The following is a 20489-nucleotide window of genomic DNA, read 5'->3' on the forward strand; positions in this document are numbered from 1 at the left end:
GTATTTATCCCTCTGTGCTTTGCTTATTTCACTCAACATATTTCTCCAAGCTCATCTGTGTTGTTGCAAATGGAAGGATTTCATTCTTTTATGGCAGAGTGTTATTCTATAGTATATATATACCACATTTTCCTTATCCAATTATCCATCAATGTACATTTAGGTTGGTTCCATATCTTGGCTATTGTGAACAGAGCTGCAATGAACATGGGCGTGCAGGTATCTCTTGGACATGATGATTTCCATTCCTCTGGTATATACCCAGAAGTGGGATTGCTGGATCATATGGAAGATCAATCTGTAGTTGTCGAGAAAGCTCGATGCTGTTTTCCATAGTGGTTGTACTAATTTACAGTCCCACCAAAAGTGTGGAGTGTCCCCTTCTCTCCACATCCTCATGAGCATTTGTTATTCTCCATCTTTTTGGCTATAGCCAGTTTAACTGGAGTGAGGTGGTACTGCAATGCGGTTTTAATTTGCATTTCCCTGATGACTAGTGATGTTGAGCATTTTCTCATGTACCTGTTGACCTTTTGTATGTCTTCCTTTGAAGAATGTATATTCAGTTCCTTCACCCATTTTTTAATTGGGTTATTTGGTTCTTTGCTGTGTAATTGCTTGAGTTCCTTGTATATCATGGAAATTAATCCCTTGTCAGATGCATAGTTAGCAAAAATTTTCTCCCAATCTGTAGGTCATTGTTTCACTCTGTTGATTGTTTCCTTTGCTGTGCAGAAGCTTTTTAGTTTGATATAGTCCCATTTGTTTACTTTTTCCTTGGCTGCTTGTGCTTTCATGCTCATGTTCATAAAGCCTGTGCCCAGAAAGAATTGCTGAAGTGATTCACCAATATTTTCCCTTAGTATTTTTACAGTTTCAGGTCTTATACTTAAGTCTTTAATCCATTTTGAGTTGTTTTAGTATATGGTAAGAGACGCATGTCTGGTTTTATTCTTCTGCATGTGGATATCCAATTTTCCCAGCACCACTTATTGAAGAGGCAGTCTTTTCCTCAATGTAGGTTTTTGTTGTCCTTGTCAAATATCAGATGGCTGTAAGCCTGAGGGGTGATTTCTGGGTTCTCTATTCTACTCCACTGGTCTGCCTGTCTATTTTTTTATGCTAGTACTTGCTGTTTTGGTTACTATAGCTTTGTAGTATAATTTGAAGTCAGGTAGTATTATGCCTCCAGCTTTAATTAATTAATTATTTATTTATTTGCTCAGGATTGCTTTGGCTATTCAGGGTCTTTTGTGATTCCATATGAATGTTAAGATTGCTTTTCCATTTCTGTGAAGAATGTCATTGGTATTTTGATGGGGGTTGCATTGAATCTGTAGATTGCTCTGGGTAATATAGACCTTTTTACAATGTTAATTCTTCCAATCCAGGAGCATGGAATATCTTTCCATCTTTTTGTGTCTTCTTTAATTCCTTTCAGTAGTGGCTTGTAGTTCTCATTGTAGAGATCTTTCACCTCCTTGGTTAAATTGGTTCCTAGGTATTTTATTTTTTTGTGACAATTGAAATTTGGCTTACTTTCTTGATTTCTCTTTCTGTTAGTTCATTATTGGAGAATATAAATGCAACTGATTTGAGGGATTTATTTTGTATCCTGCAACATTACTGAAATTATTAGCCAGCTCTAGGAGGTTTTTGATAGAGTCTTTAGATGTTTCTATATATGGGATCGTGTCATCTGCAAATAGGGACAGTTTGACTTCATCTTTTCCAATCTGGATGCCCTTTATTTCTTTCTCTTGCCTGATTGCTCTGGCTAGTACCAGAGGTGGTATGAGTGGGTATCCTTGTCTTGTTCCTGTTCTTAACAAAAAAGCCTTCAGTTTTTCCCCATTCAGAATGATACTGGCAGTGGGCTTGTCATAGATGGCTTTTATTGTGTTGAGATACTTTCCTTCTATACCTAATTGGTCGAGAGTCTTTCTCACGAAGGGATATTGAGTTTTGTCAAATGTTTTTTCAGCATCTATTGAGATAATCATATGGTTTTTATCCTTGAGTTTGCTGATGTGATGTATCAACATCAAACATGATGTTTGTTGAGTGTGTTGACTTTCATATGTTGAACCATCCTTGCATCCCTGGGATGAATCCTATTTGATCATGGTTTTTAATTTTTTTAGTGTGTTTCTGTATTCTGATGGCTAATATTTTATTGAGGATTTTTGCGTCTATGTTCATCAAAGATATTGGCCTGTTATTTTCTTTTTTTGGTTTCTTTATCTGGTTTTGGTATCAAAGTTATGTTGGCCTCATCGAATGAGTTTGGGAGAGTGGCTTCTGTCTCAGTTTTTTGGAATAGTTTTAGGAGAATTGGTATTAATTCAGGTGTAAAGCCACCCAGACCTGGAGGCCTTTCTCTGTTGGAATATTGTTGATTACCTCTTCAATCTCGTTGTTTGTTGTCGGTCTGTTCAGGTTTTCTATATCTTCTTGATTTGGTCTGGGTAGTTTGTATGTGTCCAGAAACTTATCCATATTTTCCAGGTTTTCATTTTTGTTGTCATACAGTTGTTTATAATATTCTCTAATGATTCTTCATATTCCTGTGCTATTGGTTGTAATGTCCCCCTTTTCATTTCTAATTTTTGTTATTTGGGTCTTCTCTCTTCTTTTATTTATTTATTTATTTATTTATTTCGTTAACCTAGCTAATGGTTTGTCTATTTTATTTATCTTCTGAAAAAATAAACTTTTTGTTTTGTTGATCTTTTCCATTGCTTTTTGGGTCTCTATTTCATTTAGTACTGCTCTGAACTTAATTATTTCTCTCTGTCTACTACCTTTAGGATTAGATTGTTGCTGTTTTTCTAGTTCTTTGAGGTATAGGGTTAGGTCATTTATTTGAAGTCTTTACATTCTTTTGATGTAAGCATTTATTGCAATAAATTTCCCTCTGAGTATTGCTTTTGTAGTATCCCACAGGTTTTGGTATGATGTGTCTTTATTTTCATCAGTTTCAAGAAATTTTTTGATTTCCTGTTTGATTTCTTCTTGGATCCATAGGTCATTCAGGAGCCTATTGTTTAGTTTCCATCTATTTATATAGTTTCCAGAGTCTTGCTTGTTATTAATTTCCAGTTTTAGTCTGTTATGGTCTGAAAAGATACTTGGGATGTTTCAATTTATTTAAATTTGCTGAGACTAGATTTGTGGCCTAATATGTGGTCTATCCTGGAGAATGTTCCATGTGCTGATGAGAAGAAAGTATATTCTTTGGTTGTTGGGTGAAAAGTTCTGTATATATCTGACAGGTCTGGTTGGTTTAAGGTGTAGTTTAAATTCGGTGTCTCTTTGTTGATTTGTTGCCTGGAAGATCTGTCCTATACTGGGAGAGGGGTGTTCAGGTCACCCACTATTAATGTATTAGGTCCTATTTCTTTCTTTAAGTCTAAGAGTGTTTGCTTTATGCATCTGAGTGCTCCCATATTCAGTGCATACATATTTATGCTTGTTATGTCTTCTAGCTGGATAGATCCTTTTATCATTATACAGTGGCCTTCTTTGTCTCTTTTTATGTTTTTTGGTTTAAAGTCTATTTTATCCAATATAAGAATAGCTATTCCTGCTCATTTATGGTTTCAATTTGCATGTTATATCCTTTTCCATCCCTTCACCTTTAGTCTCTGTGTGTGCGTCTACAGATGAGGTGGGTCTCTTGAAGACTGCATATACTTGGGTCTAGCTTTTTAATCCAATCAATCAGTCTGTGTCTTTTGATGGGAAGTTTAATGCATTCACATTTAGGGTAGTTATTGACAAGTACTGTTTAATTCCTGTCATTTAGTTGCTTTTTGTTTAGATGATTCAAATATCTTTTGATCATTACTTCCCCTTTTATTTCTCTTCTTCAGTGTTAGCTGGAAATTTGAGGTGGCATGATTTAGCTTCTTTCTCTTTCTCACTGGCATTTTTGTTTTAACATCAGGTTTTTCTCTTTCTTGTATATTCATGATAGTGAATATTGTTCTTCGGATTCCAGATGCAGGACTCCCTTGAGAAATTCTTACAGGCCTAGTCGTGCAGTAGTGAACTCCCAGAATTTTTGTTTCTCTGAGAAATGCACTATTTCTCCCTCATTTCTTAAGGAGTGCCTTGCTGGGTAAAGAATTCTTGGCTGGCAATTTTTTTCTTTCAGTATTTTGAATATATAATTCCACTTTCTTCTGGCCTGTAGGGTTTCAGTTGAGAAGTCTGCTGTTAGTCTGACAGGGGTTCCCTTATAGGTGACTTGTCATTTTTCTCTTGCTGCTTTTAGAATTCTCTCTTTGTCTTTGAGCTTTGCAAATTTGACGATAATGTTTCTCAGAGAGGATCTTTTTGGATTGAATCTGTTTGGCAACCTTTGAGCTTCCTGGATCTGAAGGTCTGCATCTCCCCCTACACCTGGGAAGTTTTCTGTTATTGAAGTTTTCAATATCTTTTCCTTTCTCCAGCCCTTCTGAAATACCCACAATTTGGATGCTAGAGCACTTGAGTTTGTCTGCTATCTCTCTTAATTTTTTTTCATATTTTAAATTCTTACCCTTTTTTTTTTTTTTTTCTGGTCTGCCTGGGTTATTTCAAAAAGACCACCTTCGATATCTGAAATTCTTTCTTCTGCTTGCTCTAGCCTGCTGCTCACCTCTCTGTTACGTTTTTTATTTTATTGACTGAGTCTTTCATTTCTAGGAGTTCTGCTACACTCTTTTTTTAAGGTATCAATCTCTTTGTAAATTTCCTCCTTCGTGTTCTGGACATTTTTTCTTGTTTCATTGTGTTCTCTAATTGAGTCTTCTTTTACCTCTTTGATTTTTCTTCAGATCATTGCTCAGAATTCCTTTTCAGACATTTCAAGGATTCCATGTTCTATGGGGTCTGAAATTTGAGCATTACTGTATTCCTTTGGTGGTGTCATATCTTCTTGTTTTTTTGTAGTTCTAGTATTTTTTCATTGATGTTTGGTCATCTGGTAGAGGACTTGCTTCTTCTACTACTCTGGGGTTATCTATGAGGATAAAGACTTCTTCCTCTATTTTCAGGCTCTACTAGTGACCCTTCTTATATCTATGTAGTCAAGTGAGCAGCAGGTTGCCTTTAGAGTGGCCCTGGCTGGTACTGTGCTGGTGAACTGTCCTTGCAGTGACAGTAGGTGCGGCAGTTGCTAAATAACATCACCTTGACTCCTGTTATAGAATCTGTGGCCATAGACTGAGCTCCCAGTACCACATGGATCTCGGCTCACCTCTGCACTTGCTGGGCCTATGGGCGCTTCCCTCTGGGGCCTAGGACTGAGCCCTGGTGCCATGCAGGTCTGAGCTCACCTCAGAGGCTGCTGCAGCTGTTGGCACTTCCCTCTGGGGCCTAAGAGTGAGCCCCAGTGCCACACGGGTCTCCACTCCTTAAACATTCTTTAAGAAAATGATTTCTATTCTTCCAAATCAGGAATAGATATGCTGCAATTCATTTAACTAGTGCCCTATCATTGGACCTCGGGGTTTTTAAAAAATTACTTAAATTAACACTTTAAGCCTTGTACATAAATATTGGTATATATGTGATTATCTTATTAAGGTAAATGTCTAGAAGTAACATTACTGGGGCAAAGTCTATTAAACATATACAGATTTTATCCATAATTTCAACTATCTTTCCAAGGAATATAATTATGCCAAATTGTAATTTACTGGTGTTTATTTCCCTGCATGTTTTATAGCATTAGGTATTTTCAGGGTTTTTTTTTCTTTCTTTCTAATCTTAGCCCAATTTTCCAGAGAAAAAGTTATGTCATTGGGTTAATTTTTATTCCTTTCACTCTAAAGAAGTCAAGCACTTTTTAACACAATTACTCTTCACTTTTCTGGTGAATTGTCTTTTACATTTCTGTCCAAATTTCTACTTTGGGCTTCATCTTTATTTTCTTTGTAAAAAGCTCTGTATGTTAAATATAAATAACTATGATTGTGTTATATATTTAAAATTATTATTCTGGTGTTTCCTGTGTCTTTGATGGTACTTTTGACATTAAGAAGATTTTCATTTTTATGTTGTCAAACCTATTAATTTTCTGTGTTTGCTTTTATGTTTAAAAATTATTTTCCATTTTGATATCAGAAATTATTTTCCTATGTAAGCTTCAAGTTCTTTTCTCTTTTATAAAGAGCAAGAATCTAGTGTGGATTACTTTTTAATGGTAGGAGAATTTTGTTAATCAATTGTTCTGGCATGTATCACATAACTTTCATTTATTTATTTTATTTAGTTAGTTTAGAATAGACTTTCCTTTCTTTTCTGATTTAAAATTTCACCTTTATTACATACCTTATTTATATACAGATTTATCTCTGGACAGTTCTCTCTCACAGTTTGTCAATCACATGGGATAAAAATGTTTTAAGTATTGTACTTTTATAATGTATTTAAATACCTGATTGTGCAATTCCTCTTAATTCATTTGAATTTTTCAAAGTTGTCTCTGTCGGAATGCAAACTAGTATAGTATAAATGTCAACATTATTGTTAGATAAGGAGAGCTACAGAAGTTTTGAAATGAAGGAGAGCAGACAGGAACTTAGGGAAAATGTGGCACTTTGGCTGGACCCAGAATGATGACTATGATTTGGCTTGGCAGAGAGGAAAGAAAAGGGACATTCCAGACCGGGGCGAATAGCCTGAGCAGCGCCCAGAATACTGAACAAGCAGTGTATAATGGGTGATGGGAGAGTGAGGGTGAAAGGGATCTAACATTTGTGGAATACCTACTGAATGTGAGTCACTATGCTAAGAATCTTATAGGAAAAACTCTGAGGGCAGCTGAATCCTCATACTTTCACTCCTGTGCCAGTGCATGTTCAGTGCCTTGTTTTCAAGCCCTTCCAATTTGGATGCAGAACTCAGTGTTTCTTTGACTTTCTGAGAAACAATTTGCTCACACAAGAACTTTATTGGTCAAAGTAAACCAGTTTCTTGACCTCAACACCATACATTTCAGACCAAAAGATCAGTTGTCATAGGGTGCTATCTGGTGCATTATAGGGTGTTTATCGCTGACTTCTGCCTGCTGGATGCCAGTAGCAATTCTGCTCCCTGATAGGGACAACTAAAACGGTCTCCAGACATTGCCAAATGTCAAACTGGGGACAAAATCAACTCCAGTTCAGAAACACAGATTGCAACAAAGACAGGAAAGTTTACAGGGGGGTTTATATTACACAGTGCACATTATATAATCTCTTTTTGTTTTCCTCCCTGAAGTGCCTTCGTGGTTTTGCCTTGGATTGATTGTACCCCCCAAACCTTGAATCCCCCCACCCCTGTGATGGTGTTAAGAGGGTGGGAAATCCTATTATGGTAACTTAAAGATGGAGACTTGAAGAGGTGATTAGATTGCAGGACCATGCTGTAGTGAATGGATTAATAATTGTGGTCAGGGGCATGGTTTGAAGGGCTTTAAAAGGAGATTGAGGAGGTTCATCTCTGCTCTCTCTGCTTCTTGCAATGAGAAGGGTCACTGTCACCACCACCAGATATGTTCCTTGGACTTTGGACTTCCCAGCCTCAGAAACTGTCAGCAATAAATTTCAATTTCTTTATAAAATACCCAGTTCCGTATATTTTGTTATAAGCAACAGAAACAGACTAATACAGTATCTCTACAACTAGGTTTGATTTGCTGTTGTTGCTTGTTTCTTTTTGCTGAATTTATTGCACAGTGTCTCAACCACGGCACTACTGACATTTGGGCCAGATAATTCTCTGTTGTGGGGAGCCTCTCCTATGCATTGTGGGGTGTTTAGTGGTACCCAGGAGATGCCAATGCTACCACCACCACCCCAAGTTGTGACAACCAAATCTGTATCTAGACATTGACAAAATTGTCTCTGGTGGAGGACCGCTGATACAACTATACCAAAGATAGGAAATTTGTAGGGCTTTATTCTATACAATCCATAAGATATAGCTTAGAAACCCTCTATTTTTTTTTTCCTTTGGAGTCTATCACTATCCTTTCAGTGATGGAGATGCAAGGATTACTCAAAGCCCAAATATTTGAAAGCTATGAGAGGCCCAGAGGGACTACACCAAGCTAACTCCTGCAAGAAAGGAGAAAGCTGGTGCAGCCCTGAGCTCGGTCATGTCTCATCTTCTGTGGTAGTATCCAGACCTTGGCCATGTAACAAGCTGAATATAGTATTAAAAGAAGTACAGAAAGGAGTGTGTGAACAGGACAGAAAATGATCTCAGTGTTTCCTACTAATGAATCAGGACATCTTTGCTGTTTCCAGCATGTGCTGTTTTCAGCACATAATGTTCCCATTCTGTGCACTTAAGGCTTTTGCCCTTTGTGCATTCCCTATTCTAAACAGGCCCCTGTGTTCCCAAAGGAGCCCCTTCTTGGTTACTATGCAACTGGTTGTTTTGTTTTTCTTATGGTCTCTCAAGGATTCTCCATCTCAGCACTATTGTTTTAGGCCAGATAATTCTTTGTTGTGTGGGACTGTCCATAGATTGCAGGGTGTTTAGCAACTTCTACCCACTAGATGCCAGTAGTTCCTCACCCCCCGCCCAAAGTTGTAGCAACCATTACTGTCTTCAGATATTGTCAAAGGTCTCCTGGGTAGCAAAGTACCCCTGGTTAAGAACCGTTCTTCTGTCTCTACTTACCTTTCTCCATACACTGGCTCTTCTTTTCAGCCTTTTCTTATAGAAGAAATGCACACTTTTCTTACTCACAGACACTGACTGATAGTTTTTGTTGTTGTTGTTATTTAGACATGATTGAGTAGGTTACTTATGAATATTAGAAATTATGAGATTAAGCACCTGGTATATGTCATTCAAATGTGTTAACCATTGCTATTAATTTTATCAGGAGATATTGAGCCTATATATAAAACCTTTAAAAGCAGACTTTAAACCTCAAATACCTATGCCTAGAGTGTTTAACTCTTTTTTCCTCTTAATTTCTGACTTATTTGTGTTCACAACTAAGGCAAGCAAGCTGTGGGAAAAGACAGTTGCATTCATTTTTCTCTTTATTTTGCCAGAAATGTTAAGTCTTAACTAATTCCAACGTTTCCATGAAAACTGAATTTTGGAATTTATTTTGCATCATTGTGGCGATATTGTTTGCAATTGTGAGATGTATGTTGCTTCTAAGTAAGGCATAAGAGATGGAATTATAAACAAAATTAGAGTTTTACTAAAATGGGTTCCTATGGCAAGAGTGTCATCTGATTTTTTTATATTTTCCCCAGTAGATGATATATTTCTCTTTCACACTCAATTTTTCCTCTGGTGTGTGTGTATATGTGGTTTTGACCTTTTCAAGACAAATTGAATCAAAAATTAAAAACAAAATATGATGAAAAGAAAAGCAAAGAATAAAAAGAGACCTGCCAGCCACATTACAAAATTACTAAACATGCAGAAAGTATTCCTGATCTTTAAAAAGGGTTTCTTTGTTCAATTTATTACACAAGGGTGCAATTTTCCCTAGATTAGATTATAAGGTGTTAATACAAAGTTGGGGTACACGATTTTACTTATAATATCACAAAATTTTAGAGGTGAAGGAGACCCCAAATTTTTTTAATCTAACCATCCCATTTTATGAGTGGAGAAATTGAGACCTAGAGAAGACAAGTGACCTCCCTGGAATTTCTAATCAGTGGTTAGTGACAGAATTCACATAAGGATATGATTCCCAGACAGTCAGACACGTGTTCTCTTGGTTACATCTATCAGATAATATAGAACTGTAGAATCTTCTAGAAGATTTAGCACTTATTTTCTAATGAACTAAAAAATAATTCAGGAATGACAGTGGAGATATGTTTAGGGATTACTGTGGCACCAACCATTGGGGGTGCTGGGGAGAGAATATTTTGACTGGAATAAGCTTAATGAAAGCGATGTATGCTGCAATTCAGCGCAACTATTATAAAGCAAGAAAAGCACCATCACTGCCTTCTACCAAGTCTTTAAGACAGATCGACATGGCAGACTATTAAAGAAACAAGATTTTACCAATACATAGCATTCAATTTTTCCCCACAAAGTATCTCACGCTCTCATTTTAAAAACATTTTTTTATTAAAGAACATACACAGTATTGAAAGCTTAGAGTTATTTAAGAATCAGTTATGTCTTCAAACTGCCAGTATGTTTCCAATAACTTTCTTATGTATCTTGAATACTGTGTATGTTCAAAATGCCTTAAATCTTCCCGTAGCTGGTACAACTTTTCAATGTAAACATAATTCTTCTTGGGTTTTCCTCAAGATTTTCCTGGTCTTTTTTCTGTGTCCCCTTTTTTTGTTTATGGAAGTTGTATCGCTTGGCCATCGCTACAAGATCTTCTGGGACACTCTGATTTGCTCTTTTCAGAATTTGAATCAATTCATTGGCAATCTTTGAATTATCTTGAGTGATAAGGGAAATTGACGTTCCAGTCTTTCCTGCTCGTCCAGTACGTCCTACTCTGTGGATATATTCTTCAATGTTTTGTGGGAAATCATAATTATATACGTGTGTGATATCGTTAACATCAAGTCCTCGGGATACTAAATCAGTTGTAATCAATATCTTCACTTTTCCACTTTTAAAGTCTTCTAATGCTTCCTCTCGATCACATAGCTCTCTGTCACCATGTAGTGATTGCACAGGGAGGCCTTGGATACCAAAATCACTTGATAAGTCATCAACAACAAGTTTTCGGTTGACAAACACTATGACTTTGTCTTTTGGTGACATATTCTCTAGGAATTCTTGGATAAGAGCTCGTTTTTCTGCTTCTGTGGTAACGATTATATTTTGCTTCACTGTGTTTACAGCAACTAGATCCAGAGTGCCAACATAAACAATCATAGGCTCTTTCAAATAAGACTGTGCAAGTCTACGGACAGAATCTGGCCAAGTTGCACTTGTCATAACAGTCTGCCGATCTGGGCGCACATCTAACAAAATTTTCTTAATCTGGTGCTCAAGCCCCAGATGTAGCATTTTATCTGCCTCATCTAAGACCAAGTAGGTTATGCTTCGTAGGTCAACAAACTTATTCATTTGCAGGTCATTCAGTCTTCCAGGAGTTGCAATAATGATATCTACACTTTTGGTAATGCCTTGAATTTGTCCTTCTCTATTTCTACCACCATGTATACAAATACTTTTCAGACCTTTATATGAATATTTAGAACATTCAGCTTCCACCTGAAGAGCTAATTCTCTGGTGGGAGTGAGGACTAGCATGCCAGGTCCATTCCTTTGTTCTCTAGATATCGGTTGACCATCAAGATGAATAAACCCAGGCATTAAGTAGGACAATGTTTTGCCTGTGCCAGTTTGGGCAACTCCTATAAGATCTACTCCTTTTAAGGCAATGGGCCATGCCTGTGCCTGAATTGGTGTTGGTTTTTGAAAACCCGCCCTTGTTATGCTTTTCATAAGTTCTGTGTACGGACGGAAAGCGTCCTCAAATTCACAAGCTGGATTAGGGATGGGACGCTTCTCACCATCTTTCAAGTCATCACACATTACGTTGTAATTTTCTTTCCTCCACTTGTCTACCTGTTCTTTAGACATGGAGCTTGTAGCTTTGGATTCTGTGTAAAAGTCTTTCTTAATTGGTGGTAAATCTGCCCACTTTCTTTTTTCCCACGCCACGGCTTCTGCCTTAATACGATCCAAATCCATCAATGGCGGAGCTTCTCTGACAACGTTAACTGTGCTTACGTCTCTCCCAACAGGAGGTTGGGACGCAGCATTATCCACATCCGATTCTGAACGGTACCTTTCTTGTCTTTTAATAAGAGTATCTATAGCTGCCTTGGCCTTTGCTTTCATATCTTTGCTGCCAAAAATTTTCACTACTGCTTCGCAATCCCCCTTTTTAATCTGTATTTTAGTGTTTGTCGAACGCTGTAGGTCTTTTATTTTTGACCCACCACGACCAATGACTGAGCCAACCAGGTGGTTCTCCAGTCTAAAGCAGAGTGGTGGTTCATGGGAGCCTGCGGCTCTAGGACCCAAACCGCCTGAGGGGCCATTCCAACTGCTGCCTCTGCCACCTCTGTCATCGCAGCTGGCCCCAGGAGCTCCTGGACTACGCTCTGCCCTCTTCCAGTCCGGGACCCGGGACATTGTAGGGTAGAGGTAGTGTCGGTGCCAGCTTCTGGCCTACATACGGTCAGGAGATGCGAGAAGGTCTGGTCTGCAGCCTCCCACTCTGCAGGCTTTGAAGCGGCTGTTACCTAAGCAACCAGTGTTTGAGGCTGCAGAGGGGAGGGGCGTTGAATGCCTGACCAATCACGGGGCCGGGACTAGTGTGATGTAAGCAGGTGGCTGTGACGTACATTTAAAGAGGCACTCCCTCTCAGGGGCTGACCCTGCCAGCAATTACAGGACCCTGAGAGAGCGCCTTCCTAACTTTTGTGACCTGAGTGTCCAGCTCACTCTCACTCTCGTCATGATAGTTCTGGCTCAGCTTGGGGGCAACCTTGAAGCAGGCCTTAAATTTGTACACATTGAACTTTTTATAGGCCCATTATTTCCATAGGAGAAAAAAATAGAGTTCTAAAAAATTAACTTATTTGTTTGTATACTTGTGTGTTTATGTGTTTATTTGTTTTGGTACATTTCTTTTGGAGTATCAACAATACTTGGTCTAGAGGAATTCATCACTCCCCTGCCCTCTAGTGTAAATTAAATTATACCATCAATGGTCTCTCAGGTACATACTCAGGGATGGCATTTTGCCTCTGATTCTTCAGCTAAACCCCAGCACTTGTCCAGGCAGTTTCCAGATATTATCACAGGGATGATGGTTAGAAGAGAGGCAGAGTGCGGCCTGAGGGACCTTTGGGGGTGTTTTCAGCGGTTTGTCATTCTTCTCGGTGCCTCTAAATTTTTTCCCTTTCCCTGTGGTTTCATATATTCTGAGATCTTAGCACTAGAAGGTTCTGTAGAAGTCATTATCAGGTATAATGCAGAAGACAACCTGGCAGCAATCTGGACAGCTGGGCATCCAGCTTCTATTTGAACAATCCCAGAGGCAGGAAGCTCACTTCATTTCAAGGATGTTCATTCTTTTGTGAGGCTGTTTAATGGTCACAGAGATGATGTGCTTCCACTTGCTTCCTTAGATCCTTCTTCTGACTTCTGAAGTTACACAGAATAGATTTCATTCTCCTTGTATCCCTGTGTATGTAAGGACCACTGTCAAATCCCGTTAGGATGTTTGTTCATCAGGGTAACATTTGAGTTTCTTCAACATTTCTTGCTATGACATAGTTTCCCAGATCCACATCATCCTGTTCCCTCTGCTTTGGAAATGTCTCAATGAGGACCTTTTCTTATGCAGCACATAGATCTTAAAAAAAAAAAAAAAAAAAAGATCTGCAGAAATGGCCTTACCATAAAAGTACTTTTAGGGCCTCTTCACCGAGCATGGCAGTTCTACTAATTTGACCTAAGATCTCCTGAGACACAAAGCTGTTCGTAGTAACATAATGGGCACTTAAGTCCGTTCTTCTTCATCCTGAACTTACTCTGTTGATTTTTTGTTTTTAATTTGTTTAACTAAATGTAAACTCTATGTTTATCCTTTTATATTCATCCCATTAAGTTTGGTCAATTGACGTAGCCTATTAAGTTTAATTTTAGTGATTATTTTCTCATCCATCATATTATCCCTAGTTTCAAATCTTCTGCCAATTTAATGTTCATGGCTTCTTTCTCTCTTCAGACAAAGATGCTGATTAAAATTTGAACATGGTCCAGTATAAGATAAGAGTCTGTAACACGTTGGGAAAACTTTCTCTATGTCAGCACTTTTCTGGAAAGAAACTTTTTGAAGAAAGAAAAAAGGGTTCTGTCCAAATATGTTTGGAAAATGCAGCACCATACATTCCCTCTGATAAAGTTACCATGCTTAATAGATAGTCCCAAAGCTCTGATAATTACAAGCATTGAGATAATTAATTTCTTAACTGAAAGTTTCCCAAAGGAATTGGCCAATGGACCTCCTCATCAATTTTTAGAATAAACTTATTCTTTGGAATACTTTCAAATTTACAGAACAGTCACACAGATAGTATAGGGGGGTTCCCATATACCCCTCAACCTGTTTGTTTCTTCTAATCTTATCATCTCACATTACCGTGATCTATTTGTGAAATATAGGAAATCACTATTAGTGTGTTACTATTAACTAAACTAGTGAATTTATACCATCAGTTTTTCAATAATGCATTTATATTGAGATATAAACCCAGAACCATTCCTTGACTTGTGGACAGGGGCTTGTATTCCTTTGCTATAAGGTGACTAGCTTTTACTGTTGTTTTATGTGAGTGATATGGAAGAATAGAAGAAGCCTTGAAAGTGAAGTGAAGGAAGGTCATGTTATTGGGAGAGGGGTAGCTGTAAAATTTGAGTAGAGAGCAGTGCACTTTAAGGTGAAATCCATTGTGGTGAATTACTGGGATCATACAGAACTGATAGGAGACTTTTATGGGTATCGCAAGTACAGAGAGGGATTGTGCCTTCAGTGTCATTCATTAGCACCTATGATGGACCTTATCAGTTGGAAAAATTGGTTGTTATCTAATTAAGGGCCACCAGTATAACATTCTTTTCTTCAAGTATCTCTACAGTAGTTTTGTCCCTTGTGTCTGAAATGTTCCCACTCAATGTAAACCCCTGTGGCTTATCATGGTACTTTATTACCATGCTCTTGAAAAAACACAAAAGTGCGATGTTGTCAGATGCTTTCGAGTGAAGTAACTGGCTAAGAGGTTCTTGTTGGGCAGAGAGACAAAGAGTGAAGGGATTGAGTTTCTGGTAAAGGTTAGGTAAAGTTTGTCTCAAGGTAAGAAGAAAGGTGATGTAAGGAATGACAAGAATGTGTTTAAGACAACCCAACGTTTTGTTTAGGGTGGTCCCTAGGACCTTATAGGCAACAGCAAGGTAGTAAAATACTGCAGGCAGTGAATTGGGCTAATTTTCAATAACTCTAATTTCCACAAACTCTCCTATAAATTAGTTAATTCTGCTGGCCTAAAATATTGTAGATGGGATTCCCTTAGAAATAGTGTTTTATTTAATAAACCTTCTTTGATGACCTAAGAAAAACTTGACTTTTTAAATTCTAGTTGGTGTTGATAATTATACTAATTATAGCAGATTTTACATCCATACAGCACTTTACAATTTATAAATACCCTTTTCAGAAATAGTCTTCTTGGGATGATATGTGAGTGTACTTCAAAAAGTTGATAGGAAAATAGAATTAAAATATAAAAGATAATATGAATCTTTTCATGAACCTTTTGAAGACTCTTCATATATCGGGCCATTACTCTGTTCAGAAGATGTGATATATTATGGCAAAAACTACCATGATCATTGCACATACTGGTGTGTTTATTTTGTGCATAGAACCATACTCATACCATAGAGTTGAAAGAAGTTGCAGCGGTGTGGGATAGCAGTCAAGAACACTGGAGCCTAAATAACTGGGTTCAAATCTCACTTCCACCACTTATTTTCTGTGAGTCCTTGAGCAAGTTCCAAACTTATTATGCCTTAGTTTTGCTATCTGTAGAATAGCATGCTAATACCTATCCCATACACACATAGAGACACATATAAAGATACAGAAGTTGGTTCGTAGTAGGAACTCTCCCAGTGTCAATTATCCATGGTATAGGAATCAAAGGTGTTGAGAGACAACTACGGAGGTCACCAAATGCCTGTCCAAGGATTTCCCCAATAGAATTTCCTCTGGTCCACATCAAAATGAAAAACTAAGGATAATATTTTTTTTTTTCACAAATATAAATTCATTCAATTTAAATTTTTTATTTTATTTTAACATTATGGCCTTTTATTTTTTGTAAAATATCCTTTTAAAAATGGAATGAAGATAACAAGTGATTTTAAAAGATTTTTCCTAGGGCAAGAAAGAGTGTAAAACTAGTGCCAGTGGCAAGTTTAGGCTTTGAAATGTTACTGGTATATGAAACCTAAGTACTTATAAGCATTGATCTAGAACATTAGTATGGTCTGAATGTTTGTGTCCCCCCAAATTTCATATGGTGAAACCCTAACCTCCAAGATGATGGTATGAGGAGGTGGGGCCTTTGGGAGGTGTTTAGGTCATGAGGGCAGAGCCCTCATGAATGGGATTAATGCCCTTATAAAAGAGGCTCAAGAGAGACGCCTTGCCCTTTCTGCCATGTGAGGCTACAGTGAAAAGACTGCTGTGAACCAAGAAGCAGGCCCTCACCAAACACTGAGTCTGCTGGTGATTTGATCTTGGACTTCCCAGTCTCCAGAGCTGTGAGAAATACATTTCTACTGTTTATAAGCAACCTAGTCTGTGGTGTTTTCTTATAGCAGCTTGAACAGACTAAGACAATTAGCAAACACAAGTCAGGGTGCTATGAGTTGTTACTCATGGTTACAGGCTGGAGGGAGGTCTGGGTGGATGGAAACTTGAGGTAAAGGCCTATAAGGGAGTTAGGTCTGATCTGTCACTAGAGGAGGTATGAGATGAGAGATAGAAGGATGTTAAACTTTCAGGGGAAAGAAAACGCAATGTGGCCTTGGGGGAAAGTTCAGGGAAGCCTTCCTGCCTTCTCTCCTCCCACCCTCCCTCCAGCTTATGAGTAAGGACTTGCAGTATTTCTCTTTCTGTGCCTGTCTCATTTCACTTAACATTTTTCTTTAAGCTCATTCATGTTGCTGTGAATGGCAAAATTTCATTCTTTTTTATGGCTGAGTAGTATTCTATTGTGTATACCCCATTTTCCCATCCAGTCATCCGCTGATGGACATTTAGGTTGGTTCCATATCTTGTCTATTATAAATAGAGCTGCGATGAACAAGGGAGAGCAGGCATCCCTTTGACATGATGATTTCCATTCTTTTGGGTATACACTCAGTAGTGGCATTGCTGGATCATAGGATAGTTTTATCTGTAGCTGTTTGAGAAACCTGCATACTGTTTTCCATAGTGGCTGTACTAATTTACAGTTCCACCAGCACTGTAGGGGCATTCCGCTTTCTCCATATCCTAGCCGACATTTGGTATTCTCTGTCATTTTGATAATAGCCTGCCTAACTGGGGTGAAAGGATATCTCAATGTGATTTTGATTTACATTTCAGTGATGTTGAGCATTTTTTCATGTACCTGTTGGCCATTTGTATGTCTTCCTTTGAGAAATGCCTATTCAGCTCCTTTGCCCATATTTTAATTGTGTTTTTTTTTTTTTTTTTTTTTTTTTTTTTTACTGTTAAGTTCTTGTATACTGTTGAGTTCCTTGTATATTCTGGATATTAATCCTTTGTCAGATGTATAATTTGGAAATATTTTCTCCCATTCTGTAGGTTGTGATTTCACTCTGTTGATTGTTTCCTTTGCTGTACAGGAGGAGTTTTTTAGTTTGATATAAACCCATTTGTTTATCTTTTCTTTGGTTGCTTGTACTTTTGAGATCTTTTTCACAAAGTCTTTGTCCAGACCTACATCCTCAAGTGTTTCCTCTCTGTCTTATTTTAGGAGTTTTATTGTTTCAGGTCTAATACTTAAGTCTTTAATCCATTTTGAGTTGATTTTGATATATGGTGAATATATGTATATATATGAGAATAAAATTAGAAATTACCAACAAACAAAACTTTGGAAACTATACAAACTTATAGAAATGAAACAACATGTTCTTGAATGACCAATGAGTCAAAGAAGAAATAAAGCAGGAAATCAAAACAAATTCTTGAAACAAATGAAAACACAAGCACAACTTACCCAAACCTATGGGAAACTGCAAAAGCAGTACTAAGAGGGAAGTTTATTGCAATAAGTGCTTGATTCAAAAGAATAGAAATAAACAACCTAACTTTAAATGTCAAAGAACTAGAAAAACAAGAACAATCTAATCCGAAAAGCAGTAGACAGAAACAAGTAATTAAAATCAGAGAAGAACTAAATGAAATAGAGACCAAAAGAATGGTACAAAAAAATCAACGAAACAAAAGGTTGTGTTTTTTTGAAAAGAAACACAAAATAGACAAGTCATTGGCCAGACTAACTAAAAAAAGAAGAGAGGAGATCCAAATACCAAAAATCAGAAATGAAAAATGAGACATTATGACCAATACCACGGAAATACAGAGAAGATTTAGAGATTTTTATAAACAAATATGTGCCAAGAAATTTGAAAATCTGGAGGGAAGAAATAAACCCAGGGGGTTTCAAGATGGCGGCGGCTGCGGCGGCTGGCGTGGAGTAGCTGAGGTGGAAAACGCGGCCACTGGGCCTCAGGCAGCCAGGAAACTTGTGGACATTCCTCTTGCCATCTCGTAAGGGAGGACTGCAGCTGCTGGCCGGTCGTGGGGGCTGAACGCCACTTTGCCCCCGGCAGGAGAGGCTGCCCAATTTATAGGCAACAGCTTTGAAGTGTGGAGCAGGAATAGAACTGTTTCTTAGCTGCAAAAGCGAGTCTCGAAACAGGGAACACGGCGCCAGGGCTGCTGTGGATGCAGACAGGACCCCGGAGGCCGGGGCCGCGCTGAAGGCGGCCAACTGCCCTATTCAGGATTCGAGGTTTCAGGCCGGCATTAAAGAAGATTCCTGGGAGCGCCCGAGCCGCGCCGCGACTGAACAGCCCGAGGCGGCAGCTGCCGAGAACACGGAAGACGGCAAACCAGAGACAGAGTGAGCGCTCGACCTGGCACAGCACTGTGAGTGATCCCTGGCACAGATCTGTTCGGGGGGTGGATGCCCACGCGGCTCCCGCCTGCATCACCAGGCCACTCACCGCCCCGGTGCTGCCTCCATTTTCCCAGGTGCGGGCAGCTCCGCCCAGCTCGGCCATCACTGAGCCCTCCCACTTGCTTGGCCTGGCGCGGGGCTTACCGGAGCCTGCGGGCCGGCCTCCTCTCCCTCTCCCTCCGCGGTTCTCTGGCGGGGCTGGTGCCGTGTGGCGTCCCCGGCCAGTGTTGGGAGGGCAAGGAAGTACGGGCGGGCCGACGGTCACTCCACCACACCCTGGACTCCGGCGCCCGGTAAACTTCCTGTTACTGGGAGGCAGATACCATCTCTGCGGCCACCAGTTTGGAAAAATGCCTAATGAATTTCTGGTTGGGAATAGTGTGGTAGGAGAGTTCCCAGGTCCGCTTGAACCTGCCAGAGAGCAGGCGGCAGGCGGGCGCTAGACTCGGTTTATACCGGGGGGGATACAAAGGTGAACAAGACCCGAGAAAGATCTACACAATGCTACAAAGGCACCCAGAGAGACTGGTCGTCTGTGCCAAGCAGAAACCTGGTACACTTCCTGGGCGAGGCGGTGCCGAGCAGGGTCTTGAAGGCCCAGCTGACAGACGAGGGTTGCAGAAGACACGCCCCAGCCCAGCACAGTGCGCACAGAGCGGGGAGACGTGCGTCCAGGGAGGCGGAGACTCGACAGAAACCACATACCCGGTGGGGTCGCCACTGCACGATCTAACAGCCTGGGCCAGAGCACACGGAACAGGGTGAAGTCCTGCACAGGAAGTGAAAGCTCAACAGAGATCACACACCCTGTGTTACATGATCCACCAGCCCAGCAGAGTCCAAGCTGACCAGAAAGGTGGCTCCCCGGAAAAGCCCCAGACCCGACGCAACCACACACAAAAGGCACTAGAGGCCAACTGAGCAGTCACGGAGGGAGCCATACCAAATTGGCAACCACAGCATAATCCTAGTTAGTCATTAGTCTCAAACCGGTGGACTGTGAAACCCCCTGCCACAATGAATAAACACCAAAAAAAAGATACCAGAAATACAAAAAATCAAGAAAGTACACCACCAAAAGTTAATAAATCTCAAACTCTAGATCCTATAGAACAAGAAGCCCTTGAAATAACTGACAAGGAATTTCGAGTGATAATTCTAAGGAAACTGAATGAGCTACAAGAAAACTCAGCTAGACATCATGATGAAATGAGGAAAAGTATACAGGATCTGAAAGAGGAATTATACAAGGAAATCAATGTCCTGAAAAAAAATGTAGCAGAACTTGCAGAACTGAAGAAGTTATTCAGCGAAATAAAAAACACAACGGAGAGTTTAACCAGCAGGCTTGTCGAAGTTGAAGAGAGAACCTCTGAACTTGAAGATGGGCTGTTTGAAATAACACAAGCAGACAAAAAGAAAGAAAAAAGAATCAAGGACATTGAAGAAAATCTGAGAGAGATATCAGACAACCTTAAGCGATCAAATATCCGAGTCATGGGTATTCCAGAAGGGGAGGAAAATGGAGATTCCATTGAAAACATATTCAACAAAATAGTGGCAGAAAACTTCCCAGGTATAGGAAAAATCACAGATCTTCAGATCCAGGAAGCTCAACGATCTCCAAATGTATTCAACCCAAAAAGACCTTCTCCAAGACATGTCATAGTCAAATTGGCAAAACTCAGAGACAAAGAGAGAATCTTAAAAGCT

The 20489-nt window shown here is 39.3% G+C and overlaps 1 protein-coding gene across 1 annotated transcript; it reads right to left on the reverse strand.

Annotated features, from left to right (window-relative positions):
• Positions 1-10302: 10302 nt before the first annotated feature.
• Positions 10303-12141, reverse strand: LOC134368693 (probable ATP-dependent RNA helicase DDX53; the record flags this gene model as incomplete). Its single annotated transcript, XM_063085103.1, has 1 exon — positions 10303-12141. A coding segment is annotated over exon 1 (1839 nt), but the record flags the coding sequence as incomplete, so codon positions are not given.
• Positions 12142-20489: the final 8348 nt, after the last annotated feature.

Source organism: Cynocephalus volans, chromosome X (assembly GCF_027409185.1).
Source record: "Cynocephalus volans isolate mCynVol1 chromosome X, mCynVol1.pri, whole genome shotgun sequence".
In the NCBI taxonomy this organism is placed as follows: domain Eukaryota; kingdom Metazoa; phylum Chordata; class Mammalia; order Dermoptera; family Cynocephalidae; genus Cynocephalus; species Cynocephalus volans.